This window comes from Xiphias gladius, chromosome 16, assembly GCF_016859285.1.
Source record: "Xiphias gladius isolate SHS-SW01 ecotype Sanya breed wild chromosome 16, ASM1685928v1, whole genome shotgun sequence".
Taxonomy (NCBI): domain Eukaryota; kingdom Metazoa; phylum Chordata; class Actinopteri; order Istiophoriformes; family Xiphiidae; genus Xiphias; species Xiphias gladius.
Genome location: NC_053415.1, coordinates 18,491,469 through 18,517,665, shown reverse-complemented (window position 1 = coordinate 18,517,665; position 26,197 = coordinate 18,491,469). Strand labels below are relative to the sequence as shown.

The following is a 26,197-nucleotide window of genomic DNA, read 5'->3' as shown; positions in this document are numbered from 1 at the left end:
TAAAACCGCCTGAGATCCTCGTTACACCAGGGAAAGAATCAAGCCTCAACAGGTTTTCAGTCGGTGACTAGTTCACAACAAGTATCCCCTCTGGACTGAGCTTTGCAATAATATCGTTCTAAAGAACATTGGCAGAGTTGAAGATAATCATAGTGTATTTACAGTATAATTCCCTATTTAATTAGCAAATTGTATGTCCTACTTCTTAGTTTGATTGAACAAGGGCTTTCGTTTCTCTGTCCCACTTTGTTTTTCTGGCATGTTCTTGCACTTGGCGTGGTGAAATGCTTTTCTCTCGTCTTTTCTTCTCTCTTTTAATGAAACTGTGAGGCACACCGTTCTTTTTTTAAAATTTCTATTCAGCAAAAGTTTACTTTATGAACATAAACTTGACATAAGATTACAAAATCTTGAGTCTGAGGCTGGAGTAAATCCAGCAGTGTAACTTTCCGTCCTGTTTAAGTTCACTTCACAGCAACAACCACATTTTTACAGAGCTCACAGAAATGCAGTGTGTCCTGTCAAACCTGTTGCTTGTCATTAGCCTCCCATTTCTTATGGATTATTTCACTCCTGTTTCGCTCTTTTCTATTCGGCCCTATTTTCAGAAACCCCATTTTTATTTTAGAAATGTTTCTTCCTTTCACCCCTCGAGCAGCAGCATACAGCATGTGATCTCTGCTATATCAAGTTCACTCTAAGAGGATTACTTATCTGGCATTGTGAGTGTGATAGGTGGAGTGAATTTGGGGTGCGAGGGAGGTGAGTTTAGGGGCTTGAGCAGCTCAAAAGGTGTTTCCACATTTCTGGTGGCAGTGACTGATTGGAGGAACAGAGGCCCTAGACAAATTAGAGGAAAAGAGGGAGGGACAAGTTGGGAACAAATAGGAGTTTCTTGTCCCTGGCCTGCAGCCTATTCGATCGATGAGTGATACTCCCACAGGAAACAAGAAAAATGCAAGGCCCATTGTTGCCATCTTCCCCAGTCATTGCCAGTCAAGTTTTTAGGACTGTTTTTGGCTTTTAGAAATCTTAGAGAGATCGCCCAGCAAGTTATGATGTAGAGTTTGCTGCTGCCTACTGCCTTGTTCTCACCAGCCTACCACCCTTAACCACTGTCAATTGTGTTCACTGTATGCATAGCAGAGCTGGTGGTACAGCTCTCAGAGTATATTTGCCTCTCCACCACCTGTGCATGCAACATGAAATACTTGATTGGCCACTGGCTACTTTTGCCCTAAGGCCCCAACAGGGACTTTAATGTTTTTCTTTTTCTGCTTGTAATAGTTTTTCTTAGTTTGGCTCTGTGTCTCATTTTTTCCTTCCCCCTCTTGCTCCTCTGCTGGTCTAAGCATATCTGACTTTGGGTTATTTATAGCTCTGCAAAATGAGGACATCATCTCACTTGAAATTGAACAAAAAATATGGGAAGAAACAGTTCAGAGAATTTGAGACTGAAATGGTTGGAGTGGGGCCTGACTGAATCCCCTTTCACACAGAGTTCAACAAGAGCGTTATTGTGAACGCAGCCTCGCTAGTTCCAAGCACATATATGGCCTTATGCAAGTCATCCACCTACCAATTTGTGCCCTTTTACACAGTCACTACTTTGTTGCCAAGCAGCATCAGTTGTACACTACCATTTGTTTATTCTGACCAGCTATTAAACGTGCCGCCTGCTGTAGTAGAAGATCTCCTTTCACCCCCTTTTCTCCCCAATTTAGAATTCCTCTAAATGCCGTCTTTATTGCTGCCGACTCTTTTGTTGGCCTGAGCAGAGTGTAGACAGTCGTGATTCTGCTCGGAAATACACACGGTGCCAGCTGCTTCTTTTCTTCTGTATCACAAAGAACTTCACTGTGAGGGCCTGACACACGTGAGGGCTCCCCTGCTGTCCAGTAGAAGTTGCCTGTGCAGGGACAGGAATATGATCCCTCAGCGGCTTCCCACTCAGTGCTGATAATCAGGCTGCCAAGTGCATTGCTTGTGGAGCAGCACTGATTTTTGCTTCCGTATGAGATAGACATGAACAGAAAAATTATCGATGGACACTACTATGAACCTTATATTTGCATTTTTTTTTTTGCTTTCTTTCTTTTCGTGTAAACCCATATTTTATTTCTTGCTTCTAATGCCATTGCAGTTTCACTTTGAGCAGAGGGTCCAACGTGGCAACCTTTGATTCTGCTGATTGCTCTGTCAGTTTGAATGGCAGAAGTTGTGATCTCAGTTAATTAATCAACACAATCTAATCAACAAGATCTAATCTGAAACTAATTACTTTCAGTAGCAACTCTGCAGGTTTTTAATACATTCATGCACACATACACACACACACACACACTCAAGAGACACACTATGCTAACTACGTTTCCTAACACAGGGCTGGCCTGTGCTAGAACGCAAAATCTTGCCCTATGTGCAGACATTCTTAGCTGAATACATCACCAAACACAAATGAAAGCTTTCAACTGTTACTGATTTCTCTTCAGTTTCAAAAACAGCACACTCTTTTGTTCCAGTGCGGGCCCTGATTGGCTAGCTGCATTGCTGCAATACAACACTGAAGGGGAAAAAAAAAAAAAATAGGAAATGGTTCTGTTTTCCAGCTGTGAGCGGCATTGCATGTCAGAGCAGCTGAACTGTGCAGGGTAACGATTTGCGTGGTAAATTTCCGCCACAAATGTCTGCACGTAGGGTAATGATCAGACCTGATGCAAAACATGTTGTTAACACCGGAATATAATTATCAGGTTTGTTGTTTGCCCGTGCCCAAGGAGTGGGCATTTTGGGATGCATGTCAGGCAGTGTGTCGCATAAATGGGCTATCGCTGTCTTTATTCACTTTTCACATAAACAGAGCCAATACAACAAGTATAAAGAGTATAATTATTGTTTCTGTAGAGGTCCCTTCTAAACATTGCTGGTTGGATAATGCAACCCATATAACTGGGAGTGGGATTTATAATGACTTGAGTGGTTAATGACGGTAAAAACTTTTTTTTTTTTTTTTTTTTTTTTTTTTTAACCAGGTCAGTTGTGTTGTAGATTAAATTAATTGAACAAACCACATAAGTAACAACATACTATACATTTAGAGATTGAAAAACGTGACTTCTTTCGCAAAAAATTATATTCATTATTTTTGTGCATTGTAGATTTTTCACTGTCAAGCTTGGTTTAAAAGGGGTATCGCTCACTTGCTCACCCAGTTACTTGCGCCACACAGTGTCCCTAAGGCTTTGTAAGACGTTGAAGGTTCAAACGCTTTAAGAAGTTTACATTTTTGTCATTAAAATATAGCAAACAGATTACTCCAGATGCCTCTCAGCAACACGTATTTACTTTGATACAGAAGCAGTTGTAAGAATCAGTGATTCTAACATGAGACCCATTGATGCCTTAATTATCCCAAAACATGACAGTTTTGGTGAAATTTAAGAATATCACCAAAAAAAGATTGAATTAATCATTTAAATAGGCTACTTTTTTAGTAAGGGACTACATACAGTCACGTATTATGTTACTGTATAGATACAAACAAACAGGTACATCAGACATTCATAAAAACCCGCTTCAAAGGGAGGGAAACAAAACTCCCCATCCTGTTATTGAGAATAGAGCAGATGGACATTGTTTCTTTTTGTCTCTCATAACAATAATCCATATAATGTGCTACTGTGACCAGACTGTTTTTTTTTTTTTTTCAATTTATTTCATTATAGTTTTCACTATACTTCATCTATATTTAATTCATGATTAACTATGATGAACTAATATAATAGATAACAAGGGGATGAAAGGATGGCAGAGTGAAGCGGGCAGACTGATCGAGGGACATGGGGAGGGGCAGTCCTGGAGTCGGGCCTGCTCAAGCTACACCCGCATGCATTATCACTCATTCCCTGTCTGCCACCCTCCCTTATTCTGTCACTCGCTGTCTCTTTTCCTTCCTCCCACATTCTCCTTTCATCCCCGACCTACTTTCTTGGTGGTGGTGGTGGTGGGTGTCGCTATATGACACGGAGCTCAGTGTGAGAAACACAAAGCGAAACTGGGACAGATTCTCCACGCTGCGCAGATCACTCTGAAGGATTGCACCCTTTCTCAGGTCCATTGTTCTGCCCTCCCATTCTGCGCCTCAAGTTTTTCTTTTTTTTTTCTTTTTTTGTGCCCGTGTTGAGGTGCCCTGTGCCCCCACATTACCTCAGCAGGCATGTTTTCCATTTAAAACTGCACACACACAAACAAACGCACACATTAGCCCCATCATTAATATCCCTATAGGTTGTTTGTAACTTCCATTAGGACAAAACTTAAACCCGTTTTCCTTTCTCTGGGAGAGCATTGTATATTTTAATGAAAGAAATGAACCAAAACCGCTGCCTGTAGATTGTGAACCAATGATTTGAATTCAGTAAAGAGCAAATGCACCATGTGTGGGAGAAAAGAAAGCTAAACATGAAAAAAAGAGAGCACACAAGTTAATAGGCAATTTTATGCTGCTGTCTTGACTTATTTTCCTTAGCAAGAGAGAAAAACACATTCATTGTCTGATAACCAGCCTGATGAGTTGTTCATCCTTGCATTTGCTTTAACACCAGTTTACTCTCTGCTTTGTCCTTCTCTTACTCTCTCTTTCCCCAGTGAAAGTGATCCTTGTATTCCACCAAGTAAAATGAACTGGGTTTATGTCGGTAACAGTCTATTGTACTTCTTTCAGTCTTATGTGGATTTCAGGGAATCTCTCCATACTAAAGAAGAGGCCGTCTGTCCAAACCTCATACAATAGAAGCAATAAGGAGATGACAATAGATGCTCTGTTTTCCTCACTTCCTTACTCTTGTTTCATTTGACCAGCCTACGCTCAGCTGAATGTACTGTCTGTTCTTAATGTCTTCTTTAGCTCAGAGATGATGAACGCCATAACTTTTGTGATCAGCAGGTTGTACTGACACAATTTATGGCTCAGTTGTTCAACAAAAAAGTAACTGAAGACAATTAAGATAATGTATTAGTCGTTATTTATCCAGTAAAAAAAATAAAAATAAAAACAGTTTTTAGCTTCTGATTGGATTTGCATAATTATTTCTGGGTTTTTTTACATAGCTCTGGGATTTCATCTAGACAAAATAAGCAGTTTGGGGACTAGAGTTTGGGGTCTGAAAACTTTGACATTTTATAGATTTCAATTAATTAATCAATTAATTGAAAAATGACAGATAAATCAATAAGGAAATATTGTATCGTTATTAAATTAAAAGGTGTAGGACTTTTCTGATCCTGTCTCCCTGCTATTGGCTTTGACCTGTACAGCTTAATTTAGCTGGTAAGAAAAGCTCTTAAATTAATTTAGCAGCGTGCTGCTGATCTAAGAGTAAAATTATGATCTTCAGCATATAATTTTGTTAACTTTGGCTAAAGTCCAACAATTGTTGCATCTATATTGCCTGCAGTTGTAAATTAGAATGTGGTATGTTTTGTAATAAATTACAATGATCAGAAAGCGTAAGACTGCTGTATAAAAACGCTTTTCTTCAGGAGCGTGTACTCTGGCAGTGCAGATGCATTACAAACTACCTCGATCAGTCATCCTTCCCACTGCCATCTGTCAGTCTGGGCATGAATTCCTGTTCCCGTGGATTTGGGCCAGTGTAATCTTTTGCTGCCTAACAGCGAAGATTACTTGGTTTTGGATCCACTAGATTAAACAGCCACCTTTTCCTGTTCTCACCTCACACACTCTCCTTCCTTCCCAGTTACCATGGTGATGGGGATTCCCACAGTGAAGCGGAAGGTGAAGTCTTATTTGTCAGAGACGCTGCGTTCGCTAATAGACAAGCTGTCACCGGAGGAGAAACTTGACTGTGTGATTATTGTCTTTGTTGGGGAGGTGAGATCTCATAATTCATCCAATGAGAGTCATAGCATGATGCTTCCACACACGGTGAATTCAATAATGACAATTTAAAGTCTTTGTGTCTAAAGCCTGTGTTTTCCTGGTTTAATCTCTGTAGACTGACCTAGACTACGTTCACAGCGTAGTTGCTGGCCTGGAGAAAGAGTGAGTACATTTCTCTGCTTTCTGACAGTCGCAATAAAAGGTGGAAATATTATGAAGGAGTGAAAAGACAGTGTGTGTACGTCTGTGTCACGTTGTTGAAATCGCCAGTGACCCTCTTTCTTCAGGTTTTCTACGGAGCTGAGTTCAGGCTTGCTGGAGGTGATCTCCCCACCAGCCACCTATTACCCTGACCTCACCAACCTCAAAGAGACTTTTGGAGACTCCAAAGAGAGAGTCAGGTAAGCAGTTAACTCGGGCATGACGTCTTTGTTATCTGTGTGCAGTGCTGACATTTAATTACGCAAAATGTGATTGAAATCGTTATGGAAATCTAGAGAAAGCAGCCTTGGGAGAAATTAAATGCAGGAGAGCTGTGATGAGGATTGCAGAAAAAGTGTAAGGATGAGTCGGGGAAAGTGGGAGGGAATGAGAAAGTGTGAGCTTTAAGGGAGGCTGCCGGGTTGCTTAGTATTCCACAGGCATTTCTCAGAAGTCAGATCAAGGTCATCAGCACCAGCACCCTCTCTCTTCCTCTCTGTAGTGCTCGCTCTTATTATCTTCTGTACTTATCTTCTCTTTATAGTCACGTAACAACTGGTTTCATTTTGAATCTGTTTACGGTGCTGTTTGTACTGACTACTTACAATATGTACTTGGGTAATAGCGTATAGGACTATGTGTTATGTTTAGGACTATGTGTTATGTTTGTATGTGGGTGCCTGTGGGCACAGACTCTTCTGACCTTCACCTGAACAATTTAGAAGCTTGTTCAACATGGGCCCGTGGTATACAGTCTGTGTTATATTTTAGACACTTGTCTTAAGTGAGTGTGTGCATGGACCCAAGTCGCTAGTGCAGAAAAAGGCTTAATACATTCCCTCACTGCTGAAGCTGTGCAAACATGTGCACTGAGAAAATCTGCGTGCCACCTCCCACACCTGCCCTCTATAGAAATCGAAAACACCTGCTGCCCTTGGCAAACAGTATACCTGGGAGTACCCGATTTGTACAGTTTTGCTTTTTGAATGTGAAGTGGTGAGTTTGACATGCTTTCCAATTGTATAATATTTCGGAGGACACCTTACGATGGATCAGTTTCCATGTGTGTATAATTTTATTGTGTGTTGATGATTTCTGCTTTGTTTAGATGGCGAACCAAGCAGAATCTGGACTATTCCTTCCTCATGATGTACGCTGTGAGCAAGGGGGTTTATTATGTCCAGGTATGTCCTTAAAAATAAATAAATAAATGTTCCCATAGCAACTTGTTGGATTGCATTTTAAGAAAGGCTCAGTGGACAGTTACCCCCAAGTATCATCATGAAAACCTTTTCTAGGCAAACTGGTTTGCTGTTAGTTTGGAGGATGTCATACCAAATTAAATAATGGCAAGTACCTGAAGCAAATGTGTGTCATTGCAGCCATTCATGAGAGCCAGTGTTGTCTTTTTCAGACCAAAGCCAGTTTCACTTATTCTTAAGCATAATCCTCTCAAACTTCTACAGCTCTTATTTGTCTTCTCGGCTAAACTATTCATCCAGTTTGGGAATGTTTATATAAACGTCTGCTCTCAACAGGTTTGATATGCTAACACCAGCCGTTCAGGGTTTATTTGAACTGTGTTGTTGATCTCCCGTCTTTCTGTCTGATGCATGGGGTGTGTCATTTCCATTCTCTGCTCTCAACTGGAGGGAAGAGGTATTGCCTCTCTGACATCTTCTGCTACTGTAGTTTAGTGTAGCAACTCAGCAGTGTTCTTTAGTTCGGTTCAGAGTGATGTCCCTGTGTGAACATAGAGGAGTCTCCCTCCTGCTTCTCTCCCTTTCCATCACTAATAAACCCCAACTGTTAAAATGGTTCCTTCTGTCTTACATTTTGCTCTTTCTGCACCTCTGTTCCTTCAGCTGGAGGATGACATTGTGGCCAAGCCCAACTACTTTGCCACTATGAAGAACTTTGCCCTGCAGCTCTCGTCAGAGGACTGGATGATCCTGGAGTTCTCTCAACTGGGCTTCATTGGTACGATCCATTAAGCACCCGATCAATACTCCGCATCCACCAGTGGTCTGTCAGATGAAGCAAGATCTATGCAGTCAGCTGATGGCAAAGCCAAACACTGGCATTCCAGGCTAAATGGTCTCTATAAAGTGATTATCAACTCATTCTCTTAAATCAGCATTTTCAAATCCACTTGATCAGGCTTTCACACACTGTAAAACTTGTAGGGTTTATGATAAACAGTCAAATACAGCATCAGATTTGGCATGCGTAGTAATGGCTTGATTAAACCTATCTTGCTTGATGATTTTATTGATATGCAACTTTGCTTTACATTATTAATCTTAGTTTTTGCCAAACAAAGGTTTAACTCTAATTATATAATGATCTGCTTTTAAATTTAAAGTACTTAAATGTAGTTTTATCATTAAAAGCAGAGTTTAACTAGGTGCATGGTACTCTGAGAGGATTTTTTTATTTAAGCTGGACTCGGGTTTATTTTAGCTAAAATTATATGAGAAGCAAAATCTTGTGTGGCATTTTTTGTTTTGTTTTGTTTTGTTTTGATTTTTTTTAGCCATGTAGGCAAATTTCAATAAGATGAAATTCTAAAGTAGATATCTTTTACTCCAGATGATTATACTTTTTTTATTTTTTTTATTTACAGTGTAGCAACAAGTCTCCCTAAACCCTGTTCATGGATTAATAATCTTGTTGCAAATAATTGGTTGTTAATGATGCTGAGTGCAGGATCAGTGAACATTTATAACCCCTACTTATTCTCTCTTTCCCTCAGGAAAAATGTTCCAGGCTCCAGACCTAAACCTCATTGTTGAGTTCATCTTCATGTTCTATAAGGAGAAGCCCATCGACTGGCTCCTGGACCATATTCTCTGGGTCAAAGTCTGCAATCCTGAAAAAGATGCGGTATGCATCGGGGTCGCTGTATGGATATGAGCATCAGTGTCTCAGGGGAAAGGGTGTCTCATTCCTACCTTTCTTCTTTTCCAGAAACATTGCGAGCGTCAGAAGTCAAGCCTTCGTGTGCGGTTCAGACCCTCCCTATTTCAACATGTGGGACTCCATTCTTCTCTTGCTGGAAAGATCCAAAAACTCACAGTGAGTCTCTCACGCCCTCAAAGTTGTTTATTTGCAACAGCAGTTGATGCTATTTCCTTTGTAGAAACACTGGCCTCCCTTCTCTGTCTGTGTGTGTAGGACAAAGACTTCCTGAAGCCACTGCTCCACAAGATGCATGTCAACCCCCCAGCTGAGGTTTCCACTTCAGTGAAGGTATAGTTCCCATGCTGTTACTGTCCAATTATCTTTTTATCATCTTAAACTGAATGCAGTATGCCCTAAATTGTGAAAAGAACACAAGAGCAAAATCAGTGATCAAGTCGGAGCAAAACATTTGTATTGTGTCACACAGGTGTATCAGGGACACACGCTGGAGAAGACGTACCTAGGAGAGGACTTCTTCTGGGCCATTACTCCTACTGCAGGAGACTACATCCTCTTCAAATTTGACAGACCAGTTAGCATAGAGAGGTAAATGTGAAGGCGGTGCTTTGTGTATTTGTGATATGTTTGTGTGCACAACTTCTTACTCTTTGAAATCAAGTAATATAGTGAGCATTAAAAGCACAGCCCCGATAACATAGGCATAGGCAAAATCTATCTTTTCACTTATTCCCTCCTTCTGCCCTTCACTGATTGAGGTTTAACTTCTGTGCGTGCGTGCGTGCGTGTGTGTTTGCGCGCGCGCGTCTGTGTGCGCGTGTGTCTCCGGGGATCATGGTGAGCTAATGAGAGTGCTCTAAAATAAGCATTCTCAGGCCAGCCTCCTACTCTCTGTGGAGCCGTGGTAGAAAGGGGGCGAGACAGTGAATGTAAAGGGAGCTGATAGCGAGACTGAAAGCTCGGAGCAGACCTGAAAAGGATGTTATAAATTTTCTAATATGGAGATGTCTGGTGATGGTATTGGCACCACTGAATTTCAAGTACATCTGTATATCTGAATATATTCAGAAATAAATGCAAATGAACTATTTTTGTGCAACCAGAATATTTTTAATAAAATGTCCAAGGTTACTGGACAAAGGTAAAAAAAACAAAAAACAAAACTTGAATAATAATAAAATAATACAAACACAAAATATACGCGGGACGCAATTATTGGCACCCTTTTGATGAATTTAAATTAGTTCCTCAAACAAAATAAAAAATAAGAGTGTTCACATATTTTCAGTGTTCACATGATCTGAATTAATCAATGAATGATGGTTTTACTGCATAAAAGGGAAATGATTGTTCCCAGTTTCTTTTTCACAATGGCGAAGTCAAGAGAGCTGTCTGAGAGCATCAGAAATGCTATTATCAAAAAAAACAACCATAACAATTCCACAGCCTAAAAGGCAATTGCCCTCTTGAAATCCCTGTTTCAACAGTTGTAATGTTATCAGAGAGTTTCACAGTCATAAAACTGTTAGGAGTCTGTTAAGTCAGCATAGGTTGAAGTAGATTGTGGAAAACACCACTTTAGACATCTAAAGAGCTTCAGGCTTATCTGGAGTGGTGGTTTCAGCCCGTACCATACGCTGCACACTAAACCAAGTAGGGCTCCATGGACAAAGGCCAAGGAGGACACCACCATTGAAAGAGAGGAACAAAAAGCCAAGACTAATGCTTACAAAGATGTTCATAGATAAGCCACAGTCTTTCTGGGATAATGTTCTATGGACAGATGAAACCAAAGTTTCAGTTTGTTTATAGGCGACGCAATGAACCCCATAAGGAAAAGAACACCCTACCTACAGTAAAACATAATTTAAGTTCTATCATGCCGTGGAGCTGCTTTACTGCCTATTGTACTGTAGGCATTGAATGTATCAAAGGAATGATGAAATCAGAAGATTACCAAGGCATTTTAGAGCGAAATGTGTTCCCCAGTGTCAGAAAACTAGGTTTGAGGCGAAGGTCTTGGGTCTTTCAGCAGGACAACGACCCAAAGCAAACATCCAGCAGCACAAAAGAATGGTTGAAAAGGAAAAGATGGACTGTTTTAAACCGGCCAGCAATGAGTCCTGACCTGAATCCCATTGAAAACCTTTGGAGAGAGCTGAAATCTGCCATTGCAAAAAGGACTAATGCGAGCTTAAAAGAGCTTGAATGCATAGCGATGGAAGAGTGGCAGAAACCCCCAGCAGACAGGAGCAAGAAGCTTCTAGATGGCTAGAAAAAATGTTTAGAGGCTGCCATTGTTGCCGAAGGTTCTGCAACCAAACATTAGTCAAGGGTGCCAAAAAATGTGTCTGGAGTACATTTTGTGTTTGTTTGGTTTTTTTTTTTCTTTTCTTTTGTTCAGTAACCTTGGACATTTTATTAAAATATTCTGGTTACACAAAATTGGTTCATTTGCATTTATTTCTGAAGATACTCTGAATTACGTACTTGAAATTCAGGGGTTTCAATCATTTTGACCAGGACTGTAAAGATTACGGTATGTTAGGACAGCAAGACAAGCGTGAGAGACTGTCAGTCAGTCAGCAAGTAATTGGCACTGAGTGGGAGAGGGGCCATCTAGTGTTCCACTGTCTGACTGTCTGAGTATCAGGACTCTGAAGTGTTTTGTGTCTGCTTTTGAGTGACAACAGTTACGCTGCGTCAGACTGTATTGCTATGCTGATTAGACAACGCGTCATCGGCACTGCCTCTGTCTCTGACCTACATCCTCGCTCGGTCTCCTACTCTCTGGCTGTTAGACGTTTGATACAAGTAAATACTGGGCACCCACAAACTTAAGCGGAGACAGGTAAAGTAAGGGAAGCGTGATCATTTATTTTTTCTTTGAATTTTGCCAACCACGAACCCCAAATCCGCAGCTACAAGTGATGTTCATATTTCAAGTGATGTACTCACGCCCTGTGAATTCAAAGCATCCTGTTGTAGCTGCTCTGAAATCTACTGAGATTTCTCCGCTGTTCCTGGTTAAAAAGGCAGATATACTGGAATTTTTAATGTTCAAAACCTGTAGCTATGACCTGAATATGAGATCTAAGAAGCAAAAGCTATGAAATTTTGATCAACTTTATCCTACTTAGAGTTAAGTCCTGAAGACACAACGGGTGTATATACTTTTACATGCCACATTTTTTCATTTCATGGACATAACTTAGCTGATGTCCACAGGTGATTTGATGTGACTGTTTGTATCTGTGTGGATGCTACCAATGGGGTGCAGTAATGCTCACTCATTGGTGTAAATATTAAAATTAATGCTTGATTTCATTGGCAGGTTTCTGTTTCGCAGTGGTAACCAGGAGCACCCAGGGGACAAAATTGAGAACACTACAGTGGAAATACTGCCTGTTTCGGTAGGGACACACACACACACACACACACACACACACACACACACACACACACACACACACACACACACACACACACACACACACACACACACACACACACACACACACACACAGTCTGTCACCCCTCTGTCTGATGTGCAAACAGTTCTGATTAGATTACACTGAGCGGTTGCTCTTAGGGACGTAACGCATTGATTATTGACAGGAATGTGAGCGTGACAGAATTGTCTGCTATGCCAGAGGCGATACATTCTGACAGTGTGACCCACACCTCTGGTGCAGGCACACAAGCTAGTATCTGTTCAAGTGCTGCTCAAATGAAAAATCATTAAGATTTTAATTTGTGTCATACACTTTATTCTGCTGTTCATCTTTCACTCTGTTCGTATGTTAGGAACCTGGACCGCAGACCAAAGAGAAGTACAAACGAACAGAGGATCGCTTTTACAGAATCGGTACGTGGATTTGACAGTCTCCTAGCGCAATATGTGTTAGCGCATACAAACCCACTGAGGCATCATCATCAGTTTACATACTTACACTGATGGTGCCCAGAGTTACAGGCATTGTACAAAAAGTGTGTGAAATGTTTTCAGTCAGCCTTTTTCTCTTTTTTTCCCTTCCAATTTTCATCAAACAATTTGTGCTCTTTTTCCTCTTTATTCTTTTGTTTTTGCTGACATATTTTATAATGATCCTTTTTTATGTTAATTTTATGTTCCTTGTAAATAGGATTAAGAAAAAATAAACAAACAAAAACAGATGAAGGCCATATGCTGAAATGTATTGGTTAAATAAATTCCAGTAAATGAGCTATCACATTTATTTATTTTTTTTCTCACTTGAGCACTTAGGTCAATTGTGAAGTATTGGCAAAGCACTCTCCCTATAAATATGATTTGCAGTACTTAATATATGCCTGTGTGTGTGTGTGTGTGTGTGTGTGTGTGTGTGTGTGTGTGTGTGTGTGTGTGTGTGTGTGTGTGTTTGTGTTTGTGTTTGTGTTTAAACACACAGGCCAGTTTGAGAAGGGTGTGGCAGAGGGGGCTGTAGATCCTTCCTTCAATCCGATCGTGGCACTTCGGCTTTCTGTTCTCAAAGACTCCGCTGTGTGGGCCATCCTCAGTGAAGTAAGCCAATCACAAATCTCACCCGTTAATCTTTTGTCCAATCACATTGAAAAATACTACTTGCTCCAGATGCATACCGCCCCCTCTGCTCTGACACGTGATGCTCTGCTCTCCTCCTGCAGATACATATAAAGAGGATAGCTGGCTGACTCTTCTGGAGTGGGCACATGAATCATGGCCCCCGGGGGACCAAAATCTCCTAGACTGCTTACGCAGGGCCTCTGGCACCTAGCAACCAGCAGTGAAATCATTAGAGCCCACTAGAGTTCTTCGTCTGAGTTTGTCTGAGGAAAGTCACCTCTCTGTCCCCCACTCTTCCTAATGTACCTTGTTATTTTGCTTCTCATTGATCGATTTGTCCCTTTCTGTCTGCATCTCTCCCTCACTCCTGTGCTCTTAATTCCTTTGTGAGAATGTGAATACTACTGTCTAAAGAACAACAGCAGAGTGTGTGAAGACATCTGTTCTCAGCTCTGGCTCTGAAAGTGACTGTGTTGCTCAGCAGCTTTGAACACGATCAGAAAACGCCTGGACGAATGAGGAGAAATCTTCACATCTGGGGAGAACCAGTCACCTGGCCACTGGTGCAGATGCTGCCAAATCCTTTTCTGTTACTCAATGCTGCCACCCCTCGGGCAAGCTGGGGCATTGCACTGTCACTAGCGCCTCAGCATAGCCCATGATGATCAAGAATGTTGTCATCACCAATGGCCAGTTGCTATCTGTTCTCGGCAGAGATGACGGAGCTCTAGATCAACACCAGCCCAAACAAATATGTTTTCCTCACTCCTTGAGTATTGTAAGTCACACTTGAATACTCCACTTGTCCTGAAACACAAACTCAGGATGAGATTTTCCAAACTTCCAAAATCCTGCCCGAGGCCAGTCGGTGACAACCTTTACCATTGGCCAGATTCTGTGGTATTTACCCCAGTCCATCGAGAGATAAGTACCATGACACTATATCTATCTCACCTCCTGTCTGACAGGCTGTGTATGACCTCAGTGTCCATTTATAGTATACTAATCAGACATTGCCTGGGTGTCATTTTCCCGAAGGAGTATATTGTTATATTGATATATTATTACAGCTTTGACGATCTATGAAGGTGACTTAATTTATTTGAAATAAATCTTTAATTTGTACAAGAGGTAAAATATATTTTTTATTCTATTAAGAGATGTTTATGGTAGTTTAGAATCTGTTTTGTGTATTGTTTTTTTTTTCTTCTGAATATCTATTGTACATTTTATTATACACAGCTTCTTGTGAAATTGCATTGTCTGCAAATTGGAAGTAGCTCAGTTCAGTTTGATCCAATTTCTTTACACTTGAAGTAAAATGTAAAAAGTGAAACAATTAATTTTCACTGTTTACAAACTAAATGATAGGAGAGTTGTGAATATTCTTTTGAAGTAGCTGTGGGTCAAAATTAGAAAAATGTGCCTTATATTCAGGTCCCTTGAAATTGCCTCAGCAATATTATTCGATCTGTTCCCTCCTACTTTTGCCTACACTTTGATTGCTGGATATACTAATATTTTGAAAATAACACAAACACTTTAATTAGTGATTGGATGTCAAGAACAAAATCTCTATATTATGCCGAGTGACACTTGTAAAGGAGGGTTTTTTCGTACCAGATTACCATCTGAAACAGCATGATTTGCACTGCTTTTTCACTTTTATGTTCCCATCACACCCCTCACCATTGTAGTTAAATTTCCCATCCTCGCACATGTGGATTCTCATTTCACTGACTCCTCCAAATCCACTTTACAATTTATTTTGTCCAATCACATATCCGTTTTTTAATTGGACAGAATATAGTGACTTATGATCATTGCAGAGTGCGCATTTGTGGTATAATTAGGCTGAGGTTGTATAGTACTTTCAGTCATTGTAAATCTATAAACAAGCAACATGCATCTCTTTCTCTCTCTTTGGCCTCACTTAATAGTTATTTGAAATTCGCTTATGTTTTGTGTTTGTGTGTGTGGCTAATGTTGTGAGTGGAATTTATTTTGAAGTGAAACTTCACTCATGTTACATGTCAGCAGTTTATTCAAGGGGGTAGTGAAGTGCCTTTTGGTGGAATTGATATGAAAGTGGAACTTTTGCTAATCATGCTTGTACACATGCATGGTTATTTTTTTGTAATTTATAAACATTGTTTGTTTGTGTGGGGGGTTTTTTGTTTGTTTTTGTTGTTGTTTTTTTTTTTTTTTTTTTTTAATAAATCAGAGCAGGCTCCTCCACCCCTGATCAAACCATCTACACTAGAACTGTACTCACCAAAACAGAAGTGGTTCAATTTTCCCTCTTAATCAGATTCTGTTAATTGGGAGAAGATGGTAGCAAACCATTTAAAGGGTAGAACATGTTGTTTTGAAAGGGTAAAGACACTGTCAGTACTGCTAACAGGATTGGCTTCTGCCCCTTACCTGGCATCCACATACAAACTGAAACTGAATGCATGAAAACAGCATGAACGGTCATGTGATCCCATACTGTATTTGTGGAAAGTGGACAGGAGACAAAGAAATAAATAAATAAAAGAGAGGATATCCTCCCATGCTCGACAACCCCAAACACCCATCAGTTCATGTGCCTTCATCATGTACATGTGAATGCCTACGTCTGATGATTTTGACATCATTTTTCATGGACATCTTTGAAATAAATGATAAAAGTTGTTAGAAGTCATGGCCATTTTTTTTTTTCGTTTGTGTTGGGATTTGGTTCTACTTGCATTACTCATACCATCTGCTTCGCCGGGTTTCAAGTAACAGGCAAAAGAAATACATTTTGTCTTTGTTATGAATTCATTTGTGAACACGTCAAATATAACCACAAGATTCAGGTGATATAGTCTAATAACTTGTTAACAAATGGATGCTGATTCGTTTATATTTTCAGATTACTTAACCGAGAATACATGAAAAACTACAAGCCCTCCCAGCATGCACTTCTTTGTGCCATGCATTTACATTTGCCCCATCCTGTCGTTCCAGAAACATGGCGGCTGAGAGTGGTCATAACAACATTGATGTCATTGCCGGTAACTAGCCGATTCTTGCACTGGAGACTATATAAATTAGGGCAATAGCGGTGTTGAAGTGGACTCTGCAAAATGCCAAAATATTACGAGGATAAAGAGACGGATAACAGAGCCTGTGCCGGTATCAGAGAAGACTTTAAGGCATGTCTCCTTCAGCACGACTGCGTTGTAAAGGTAAGTACTGTAAATGTCCTCTGGTCCTGACGTGAAATACAGGTGTGCGGACGGGCTGTTGTTGTGCGGTGTTAGCAGTTAGCTTAGAGTTCAGTTACCTAAGTCGAACCGCATGTAGAAAATATTTGCTGCTGATGAGTCGAAGTCTGTTCCCCCTTTTTAAACGCCAACCAACCAATCATCCCCTTGACGACAACTAACTGCAGTCTAAGCCGGATCCCCAGCCACGGGTGGCGACAGCTCTGTGAGAAGCACCGTTCCCGAGTAAAACGCATCAACTTACTATCAGCTAGCCAAAGTGCTGGGATAACAATTTGACCTAGCCCTGCATCTCGCCGACCTCTCGTTCTCCGTCCCGCCAAACTCCGTTCACAAAAATGGCAATTTAATAATTGTGGCGTAAACACTGCTCGAGATGTTTGTTGATTCGATGGCAGTATACACTTAACCACCTCAAAGCGCATCTATGAACATCTTCAGTTTCAATAGGTGCTTCGTTTGCTGGCTAACTGTAGCCAACTAGCTAGTTAAGTAACAGCTACGTTACTGCACCGCTGAGGGCGGTGTTCAAACTGCTGTCTCCTTCCTGGTGGATCGATTGTAGATTAATTGTTGAATTTCTCGGTAGAGATCATCACCGGTTTTCATTCGACTGACTTGCTCAAGGAACCTTCATCAGGATATAATGTGTGGTGCACAATGCATTGGAGCTGTATTTTTTTATTTTTATTTTTTTTCGTCCAGTTTATGGATGAAATCTTTGTAACCGACCAAATACGAAGATTTTACTCATCTATTTATTTTACTTTCACCTGACGTTTATGATTTTCACTTTACATTAATACTGTTTAAACACCGGAACAAAAGGCTTATTAGTCTATATGGAGGTCAGTTGAGAAACACAAAAGCTCATTATGTAGCTCGAAACTGTCGATGTCAATGTCGATGGGTCATTAAGATAAACATTTGCCAGTTTACTTGTAATGGGCATTTATAATTGGGCAGTTCATCTTTTTACCTGTGTGTTTAGTGGTAAAAGTGGAAAGGGGAAGCAATTCATGCAAACACATCTTTTACAGCATCAGACAGCTAAATACGTTTAAAAAGCTGTTAATTGCGCATCTACTGTATGTGAAAACGACAGGTTAAGATAATGTATTTCTACATTTGATCGTGAGACTCCCTTTTTGTTTACGTTTAAATCGCACATTATACCTAAAGGTTTCTAACATCTGTTCAGCAGTCCAAATAGCCAAAAGCACTAACTTCATAATCACATGAAACAATCAAAAGCAAGTTTAACTTAGTATTTTTTGAGCTTTGCAAAGCTGTTTATAAACAGCAAATATTTGGGTGGGTTTACTTGATAATTTTGCCAAAGCAATACTGGAGTAATTTTCTGTCACTTTACTACTGGTTTCAGCACTACACACTCTTACTTAGTTAGCTCCTCCTCTTGTAATGTTTTGTCTTTGGAAGGAAGGGCTACATGTCAGATGGAAACCATTTAATGCTGCAAATTAATCAATATACCCCAGTTTTTTTTTTCCTTCTGAGGAATAGCTATGTGCTATGTGTCTTATGTGGAGCTGAGTGAGTCCTGTGAAGTTCCAGATTCAGATAGGACTGGAAACCAACAGATGAAGGCTCGTGTTGGGGAAAGCACATAAACTCATGGGAAGGACCCAGATTTATAAGTTATAAATTTACAACTGGTTTCTTAATTTGTCAGGAGGGGAAGATGCCCAGTCAGTGTTTGAAGGAAGGCCACTGCAAAGCCCTCCAGACGTCATTCTTTGAGTGCAAGAGGTCAATGGTAAGTAATAACACTGCCCTTGTGAAAGGATCGGTGCAACTAGAGACTGGTCTATCAGACACCAAAGACAGATGGGGGAAATTAGGATGGAGTCCCAGCAGACTGATGTATAAAACATTTGGTAGGAAGTGGAAGGGTACAGAGAACAAGGAATGTTTTAGCTCCCTCTTTCCTGATGTTTATGCAAGCTGTGTTTTTCCCGAAGTGAAGCAAACGCTATGTTATTGAAAACAAATGTCTGTTTAGACTGTTGTTTAAAGTCTGTTTTATTAAATTATATCCCTTCCCATACAGAGATATAATACAGGATTCACTTTTTAAGCTGTGCTGCAAAGACTGACCAGTCTCTGTCCTCCATCTACAGCTGGACACAAGGTCAAGATTCAGAGGAAGGAAAGGATATTGAGGAACGAACTGGATGTTGAAGTTGCCATATGGATGACTGAACACTGGATGAGCAGCTGTAAATACTTGTAATGATTTAATCAAAGGGCAATGTTCAAGGGTCAGTGCATGTGCAGCTTTAAAACCACATCTGAAAGACATATGTCAAGAAAGTGTTTAGCAGATGACTACCAAACATGGAGGAAAAATGCACACTGACACTCAGACGGATTGTCAGCCCATCAGTGAAATGCAGTGCTGTGGGGGGGAAAAAAAAACTGAAGCTCTCACTGGCCGGAGCTTCAAGCATCTTGATTTCTTGAAAGAAAAATGTATTGTTATTTTGGAAGAAAAAGTGTGTGTTTTATGATACGGAAAACAGTAAAATAAATCAAATGAATACTTTAAGACTTCCTATCAAAATTTTAATGTGTAGTTATAAAAAAAGAATACATGACTTAAGCATAAGATTTACTTAAGAAAAACCTTCATACTGAGCAAACATGTAGACAGACAAAGAGACATGGAGGTCACGCCTGTCTCCTTAGCACCCTCAGAGCTGTTATTTCAAAGCAGCCATCATCATCTGCTTGAACTTCTCCATATCCACCTTCTTCATGATGAAGGCCTTGTGAGTCTTCTTCAGTAGGCCTACAGTGTCTACTATCATCATGCCTCTGGTGTGTGTGCCCGTCAGCTCTACGCTAACCGGATACTGGTCGCTTTCTATGATGAATGAGTCGTCCACAGCAGCTGCCATGGCGTACGAGTCACAGGAAACAAACCCCGGGATGTTGACAAACTCTTTCTCGATGCGCTTGCTGTGTGATGCTTCCATGCTGTAGCTGAAGATCCGTGCCATGAAGCGAGCTTTATCAGTGTCCTGTGCTAACCAGGCGTCGCAAAACTCCTGTCGGTACCAGCGGAAACGTCAACACAGAGAAGCTGCAACATTTCTCTGTTTTCTTTGTTGATGTATTAAATTATTAGCAAGGTTATGTGCTGTAATTAGTATTAAAAATCTATTGTATATGTTGGAATGCGTGAAAGAGAGAGCCTTACCCAGGACAGATTATTGTAGCAAGTAAACTCCCAGGAGGCCAAGTAGGTAGGACACTGGTACTCGTTCAGTACAATGTAGGCAGCTTCTGGATCAGCAGCAAAATTGAACTCACCACACACCGTGGTGTTTCCTCGAGCTGAAAAAAAAAAAAAACATGCCACAGAAAAACCACCCATTACACACTGAACTCCAGCACTACTGGCGGTAGACAGCATTGGGGAAGTTGCCACCAGATACTATCACGGATTTTTGCTTGAAAACTTACTTAAATGGTTAATTATTTATCAAAACAGTTGTAGTTATTTTTTTTAACCATAATAATCAACTAATTGTTTCAGCTCTATTCGCAGTCGGCTGAATGACGGCAGCATTTGTCATCCTCCAGTGATGTCCAGCACTTGAGTTTTGAGTTTTCAGCCCCACTGACATGAGATGAGACGTGAGACAACTAACGGAGCTTCAAAGAGACAGAGCCATCTCTGTGCACGTTGTAGGTGAATTGGTGAAAGAAGGGAAAAAAAGCTGTCTTTTTCTTTTTACTGACATTCAGTGTTGCCTCCCATGATGTAGAGCCCTCTGAGTTTGCTTGGTAGAGATGGATCCATCCTCACAGCTAGAGCCAGGTTGGTGAGGGGTGCCGTGGCAACCAGAGATACCTGGGAAATAAACACAGACTTAAGACTTAAGACGCACAAATACACAGATGGCGCTCTGTCACACCTCTCACCTCCCCTGGGTTTTCATTGACAATCCTGATCATAGCGGACACAGCGCCCTCCTTCTGAACCATGTCCAAGGCAGGAGCTTTGGGGTCAGGGGCGTCTCCCAGCCCGTCCTGCCCATGAAAGTGTCCCGCACTAATGCTGTTCCCAAGGATAGGCTTAGCAGCACCTTTGAACACTGGAATCTGGCACATGAAAGCAGAGCACACGAAGTGAAAAATGCAAACATACCACCAGGAGAAAAAATCTGTGTGGCTGTTACTATACAGCTTCTAAACACATCTGGCAATTTATGCTTTATTGATGTTCTGAATTATAATGTTCCATACTACAAGACGGAGTTGGGAAATATAAACTTATACACTATGGGACGATAGAAATTTTTCAACCATCATGTATTTTGCCACAACATTTTTTTTGGAGGTAGCTAACCTTTTAATTGTTCATATATATACTTTTTATGATATTTTATGGCCATTGTGGCCAACGCTGCAAATTTTTCAGCATTCAGACTACTTTATGGCAACATGAAGCACTCAGGATTTGTGCTGAAGTACCTCGACTGAATTAACCAAAAATAAATATTCCTACCTTATTTTATCTATATAGAGGTTATGAAATTAAATTTCCAGAAAGTTGACTGTATCATGATATAATTTGTCGATATTGCAAAATAAAATTATCCACAGTATACCTTTGCACCCCTACTACAATATTAAAATATGGACTTGCTTAGGGTGCAAATGGCAAATTCTATGGGTTAGGGAAAATTAGGGCACATTAAATGGCTTAAATAGATGGCTGACAGTAGAGAGATGGGGAACGACATGAAATAAACAGTCTCCAGCTGGACTTGAACTGAGAACGCCGCGGTTCGTGTTCGGCGCCCTAAGCCTCCAGACCACCAGAAGTACTCCTTTTGCAATTTACCAAGTATTATATCTATAATTTTTAGGCACTGGTGCGACGAGATTGATGTCAGCCTTGTTAATAAATGGCAAATCCGGTTCAAAGGTTTTTCAATTGAGCGAGACAAGGTGCTTTATGCCTCCGTATTAGTAATCTGTGATTTTGTTTAATATCAGTCGTCTGAATCTTGATGTGTATTCAGGCAACTCAAACTTGTCTACTGAAGCTAACTGAGCTCATAGTAGTTGCCCCTGTTGTTTGGTTACTGCCTCAAGTCACGTGGCTTGAGGAACAACAGCTCATTGTTGGGCAGCTTTATTAACAGCGCCCTTACTCGTCACATGTTATCAGTAAATTTCAATTTCTCTCAGCCAACCCACTTGACGACACAGTATTTACCAGTAAGTCATGTCACCATCATCAAATACCTACACTGGACAGGAGGTCCCACCGGTGCTTCACCCACCTCGAGTTTCTTACAGGCCTGCAGAACTCGCAGTGTGTTCTTACACACATTCTCCACCGTGGTGTTTCCCTGCACACAGGTGATACCCAGGAGCTCCACGCTGGGGGCGGCCAGCGCCATCATGATGGCTTGGGCATCGTCCAGCCCACAGTCTACATCCACCAGCAGCTTTTTATTCATCACGGACCCTGAGGAGCGAAGACTTGAGCCCAACAGGAGCCAAACACACGAACTGTTCATCTAACACTCTGGCTAATGTTTAATCCTCCTGGTAAATGAATAAACTCAATATAGACTGCGACCCGTTACACGGGGCTTCGTTGGTTGATCGATACGGTGAACGTATATCACACATTTCAAAAGGAAAAACACCTACCGGTGACTGAGTGTGAAACGCACACTCCGCAACGTTTGCCGGCTGGCTCTCTGCCTCTCACAGCTGCGCTGCGGTCAGCTCCGAGCAACCTTTTGACAGGCAAGGAAGGAAATCGCGAACTGAGTGGAGGGCGGACTGGACGGGAGGAGTTACATGATAGGAAGAGAAAGCTCCAGCGTCCCCCTCCAGTGAAGAAAATGAAACTCTTACCAGTTGCCCCACCTTATGTCTTTTGCAACAACAACAAAACAAAAAAAAACAGATTAAAATGCATTTACAGGGAAGAGTATTTGTGTCTGTCAGGGGGGGGGCAGACTCCTTTTCTTTAGTAACAGTGGCACAACCATTGTGTAAACACTCCATCACAAGTCAAGGCACTGAACCGAAGTACAGAAGCATTGAAGGTACTCTGCATTATGCCAAATGGCCCCTCTCAGACTGTTCAAGCGGTATTTTAGAGTTGCAGGTAATCCTTAACGATGCATAAAAAAAAAATTAGGTAGATTTAAAATGTTAAATCTCAATAATAAATGTAGGGTGACTACAAGTTTCAGGTAAATGTGTCGGACTGAAAAGTCCAATATTTCCCTGTGAAACGCGGTGAAGTAGAAGGATAAAAGTGACAGAAATAAGGAAAGTAACTAAAGATGTGCTACTGTGCTGTGCTGTCCTGTAGTTACCTTCCAGCACCGGTGTCTGCGTGTGTTTGTTGTTTTTGCCCATAAAGTTTTTTTTTTTTTTTTTTTAAAGCCGACTAAAAGGAAATTACTGTCTACCTTAGAGGGAACACTGGTCGCGGGCATTTCTCGTGGTGTGAGGGGGCTCGAGTGTAGCTAACGAGACACGTTTCCGTCGTTTCTACATTCAGGCGCAGGGGGGGTTTGCCTCTCACGCGTCCTCTGAGCCACAGGCTGCTCAGCGCCAACGACTGACGTGATAGCTGATAGCAAAACAATAGATGTGAGCGCGTAGCCAAGGTCCGAGTCGTTGTGCGCCCCCCCAAAAAGCTCCTTAGTTTTTAGTGTGTGTGTGTCTGTGTGTGTGTGAGAGAGACAGTGCCGCCTCGCCTCACCTCCCCACCGAGCTGCTGAAAATACGAGGTGTTGCTGCAACGCAACGCGCGGTCACCGCCATGCAGACCGAGCTCAGACCTGAAGAGGCGGGCGACGCGACGAGCTCCCACTCCGCCGCGATTTCTGCACGCCGCGAACTGCGCCGAGACGCAAGCCGAGCGGCGTGGCACCTGTTCGCGCTGCGTGGGGCCATGCTATGTTATGGGGACAGCCCTCAGTGTCCAGACCACACGCAATATTGCGCAATTAAAGATTTCAAATGTGTCTTTGTTTTTTTGTTTTTCAGCAAGTGAGGATTATTCATTAACCATTTAACCGTAGCTCTGGTTCCAGAGTAAGTAAAGATTTAGTCCAGCGAAAACCGCCATATGACTTGAGTTTTGAGATCTATTGCCACCTCCTAGCTGACTCGAAATTGTAGTAGCATAGTTCAATTCGCGCATGCGTGAGAGTGAATGCCCGCTATTCTTGGACTGGACAGTGGGTCTTCGTTTGAGTGTCGAAGTGATTGTTTTCTTACATTAGACAATCTATGGCAAAAGAAGTAATTCCCAGAATTACCCTTAACGGGAAACATTTTATCCCCCGATTTGATTAAAAAACACAAGCCAAGTAAAAGTTTTCTTTGGTCGGATTATTCATTTTTACTTTGGTTTATTGTGTACGTGTTCTTATCATTTTCTATGCACTCTGAAACCACCTCACTATACCAACCAGCCAAATAAAAGCTACTGAACAGATTCGCCAGTCACTCTGCCAGAAGCATTCAGAAGCATGGCCGGATGAATCCCCCCAGGGGTCGTGGAGGAAAATGAGGCTGCAGACACTTCCAGACCATTCCTACCACCTCCACCGCTTCCCTGTGCCTGATGAATGCATACTGACACATAAAGTAAACACATTTAACATATGAACCGCTTGTGCAAACAACCGAAACTTAATAATGAAAGGATCCATTGTTCACATGGGGCTCTCTATGAGACAGGGTCTTAAAGGCCCTGTGCACCCATAGTACCCACTCGGGTGAGCTTAATTATTTTTTCCTGATAGGTCTTTTTTTTTTTTTTGTCAGAAGATATTTTTGACATGTCACAGCAGGAAAAGCACAGGTGTAAATATTAAAATTTAGAATGGCTGAATTCCATTTAGCTGCTTGGGCTTCGGGGCCCTGGATTTGTGCCCTGCTGGCTCCCTGCCACACTGTCATGGCTTACTGGTACTTGAATAGAACAGAGCCTTTGCTACTGTGACTGTATCTGACTGACATTTTCCACTCTCCAGCTTTGATGCCTCTCTTATGGCGGGAAATATTACCCCTTTATCACTCTGATTAGTACACAGAGTCCGGTAACTTTTTGAAGATTCTTTGATTGATTTGATGCGTGGATTAATTTGTAAGAAACAAACTTTGGAGGACATTTTTGCAGCCCAATTCACAAACCGTGATGTCTCATTTAATTAATTACCACACTAAATTGGCATTGACAAGCTTTTATTCATTATTTAATTTCAATTCATACCTCAGTGGGGGTGCAGGCGTCTCCCCTGTCCAGCTGGTGTGCATGTAAAAACTGATCTGTCATAACCTACTCATTAACAATGGACAAAACTATAACAGTATTTGAGAACACCCGCCATATCAACATAAATACCTGTTGCGAAATAACACGTTTAAAATAAAATCCACTGTCTCTATAAGTTTTGTACAATAAGGTACATTGGAGCTCATAGCTGGTAAACTGACAACAGAAGAGGTGTTACTGATGGTCAGTACAATAATGCAATATGCATTATTTCACTTCAGTCTAAAAACATTTATCAAGTGCTCATTGGTACTCTTAATTGCAACAGTATACAACTGCCATAGTAAGAAGTAGGGGTTTTCTTTAATCTTCATGCAGGTTAAATTAATGTAGTTTTTATCCAATTTTGACCCCAAAGTTCTGCATAATCAACTGAGTGCACTGAAACTGGAACCACATTTAAAGAATAAAAACCCTAGTTTTTAAGGGCTATCGAGCCATTATTGTGCTGCATATAACCTGCAGAAATGTCTTAAATATCCGTATCTGTTGATATTTTCGAAAGATAGTATAATGTGATGCAACAGTTCTGACGCCCACCATTTGTGAACCAGTTTCCCATGAATGCTTCTAGCGCATCATCAGAAGAACCTCAGAAATCACATAAGATGTCAGTGTATTACAAATGCCAGTGAGCAGTGTCATATGTGTACTTCTTTAAAGATCTGTGCTTGTTCAGAGTGCTATTGTGTTGAATATTTATGTGATTGAAGAAGAAAGATGAGGGGAGGGAGAGACAGTGGGAGGGAGACAACAGACAACAGGCCAAAAGCACAGAAATAAATCAAATAAGTGCTTTGACTTTAACAGTGGTCATCCTGCAGTGCAGTTTAGGTCCAGAGAAATATCTTAAGAGGCAAAGATGAAAGTTTAGATAAAGCTGATCATCTGCCGTGTTGCCTACTTTGGATTTAAAGCTACATTAGGCAACTTTACACATATTACATTGTTTTTACATTGTCTCTTATTTGGCTCTTTCCATAAGGTTGTTTGTAGAATTG

The 26,197-nt window shown here is 41.1% G+C and overlaps 3 protein-coding genes across 6 annotated transcripts in view; 2 read left to right on the top strand and 1 right to left on the bottom strand.

Annotated features, from left to right (window-relative positions):
• mgat4a (alpha-1,3-mannosyl-glycoprotein 4-beta-N-acetylglucosaminyltransferase A) overlaps positions 1-16,259 on the top strand; it is a 30,731-nt gene extending 14,472 nt beyond the window's left edge. Inside the window, exons 4-16 of the mRNA XM_040147799.1 lie at positions 5,760-5,893; positions 6,018-6,064; positions 6,190-6,303; positions 7,212-7,287; positions 7,969-8,083; positions 8,859-8,989; positions 9,074-9,181; positions 9,281-9,355; positions 9,495-9,613; positions 12,360-12,438; positions 12,833-12,893; positions 13,456-13,568; positions 13,691-16,259. Coding sequence (XP_040003733.1) covers positions 5,760-5,893; positions 6,018-6,064; positions 6,190-6,303; positions 7,212-7,287; positions 7,969-8,083; positions 8,859-8,989; positions 9,074-9,181; positions 9,281-9,355; positions 9,495-9,613; positions 12,360-12,438; positions 12,833-12,893; positions 13,456-13,568; positions 13,691-13,717 — 1,199 coding nt within the window. The 3' untranslated portion in view covers positions 13,718-16,259. The remainder of the gene's footprint in view (positions 1-5,759; positions 5,894-6,017; positions 6,065-6,189; positions 6,304-7,211; positions 7,288-7,968; positions 8,084-8,858; positions 8,990-9,073; positions 9,182-9,280; positions 9,356-9,494; positions 9,614-12,359; positions 12,439-12,832; positions 12,894-13,455; positions 13,569-13,690) is intronic.
• Positions 16,260-16,542: 283 nt separating this feature from the next.
• LOC120801886 (cytochrome c oxidase assembly factor 5) lies at positions 16,543-19,412 on the top strand. Its single transcript, XM_040149212.1, has 3 exons — positions 16,543-16,804; positions 18,537-18,620; positions 18,985-19,412. Exons 1-3 carry the CDS (start codon positions 16,703-16,705, stop codon positions 19,024-19,026), a joined length of 228 nt encoding a protein of 75 aa, XP_040005146.1. The 5' UTR covers positions 16,543-16,702; the 3' UTR covers positions 19,027-19,412.
• A 16-nt stretch (positions 19,413-19,428) lies between these two features.
• On the bottom strand, positions 19,429-24,001 carry si:dkey-4e7.3 (uncharacterized protein LOC402865 homolog). 4 transcript variants are annotated; one of them, XM_040149208.1, is made up of 7 exons: positions 23,613-24,001; positions 22,541-22,629; positions 22,165-22,352; positions 20,795-20,974; positions 20,612-20,723; positions 20,067-20,203; positions 19,429-19,914 (listed from the first exon to the last, which is right to left on the bottom strand). In XM_040149208.1, the coding sequence occupies exons 1-7, from the start codon at positions 23,804-23,806 to the stop codon at positions 19,567-19,569; spliced, it is 1,248 nt and encodes a 415-aa protein (XP_040005142.1). In that variant the 5' UTR covers positions 23,807-24,001; the 3' UTR covers positions 19,429-19,566. The 4 variants fall into 4 exon arrangements, with proteins under 4 accessions (XP_040005142.1, XP_040005145.1, XP_040005144.1 ...); XM_040149211.1 differs by lacking the exon at positions 23,613-24,001 and adding an exon at positions 23,317-23,545 and having other exon boundaries at positions 19,433-19,914; XM_040149210.1 differs by lacking the exon at positions 23,613-24,001 and adding an exon at positions 23,197-23,218 and having other exon boundaries at positions 19,433-19,914.
• Positions 24,002-26,197: the final 2,196 nt, after the last annotated feature.

Excerpts from the sequence above, each read along its gene's own strand:
- LOC120801886 (XM_040149212.1), top strand. The coding sequence starts at position 16,703 with ATGCCAAAATATTACGAGGATAAAGAGACGGATAACAGAGCCTGTGCC. Across the intron at positions 16,805-18,536 it reads AGCACGACTGCGTTGTAAAG|GAGGGGAAGATGCCCAGTCA; the intron begins GTAAGTACTGTA and ends TTAATTTGTCAG. Across the intron at positions 18,621-18,984 it reads TTGAGTGCAAGAGGTCAATG|CTGGACACAAGGTCAAGATT; the intron begins GTAAGTAATAAC and ends CTCCATCTACAG.
- si:dkey-4e7.3 (XM_040149208.1), bottom strand. The coding sequence starts at position 23,806 with ATGGCCCCACGCAGCGCGAACAGGTGCCACGCCGCTCGGCTTGCGTCT. Across the intron at positions 22,353-22,540 it reads CGTTTCACACTCAGTCACCG|GGTCCGTGATGAATAAAAAG; the intron begins GTAGGTGTTTTT and ends TTCGCTCCTCAG. Across the intron at positions 20,204-20,611 it reads CATGGGAGGCAACACTGAAT|CTCGAGGAAACACCACGGTG; the intron begins GTCAGTAAAAAG and ends TTTTTTTTTCAG.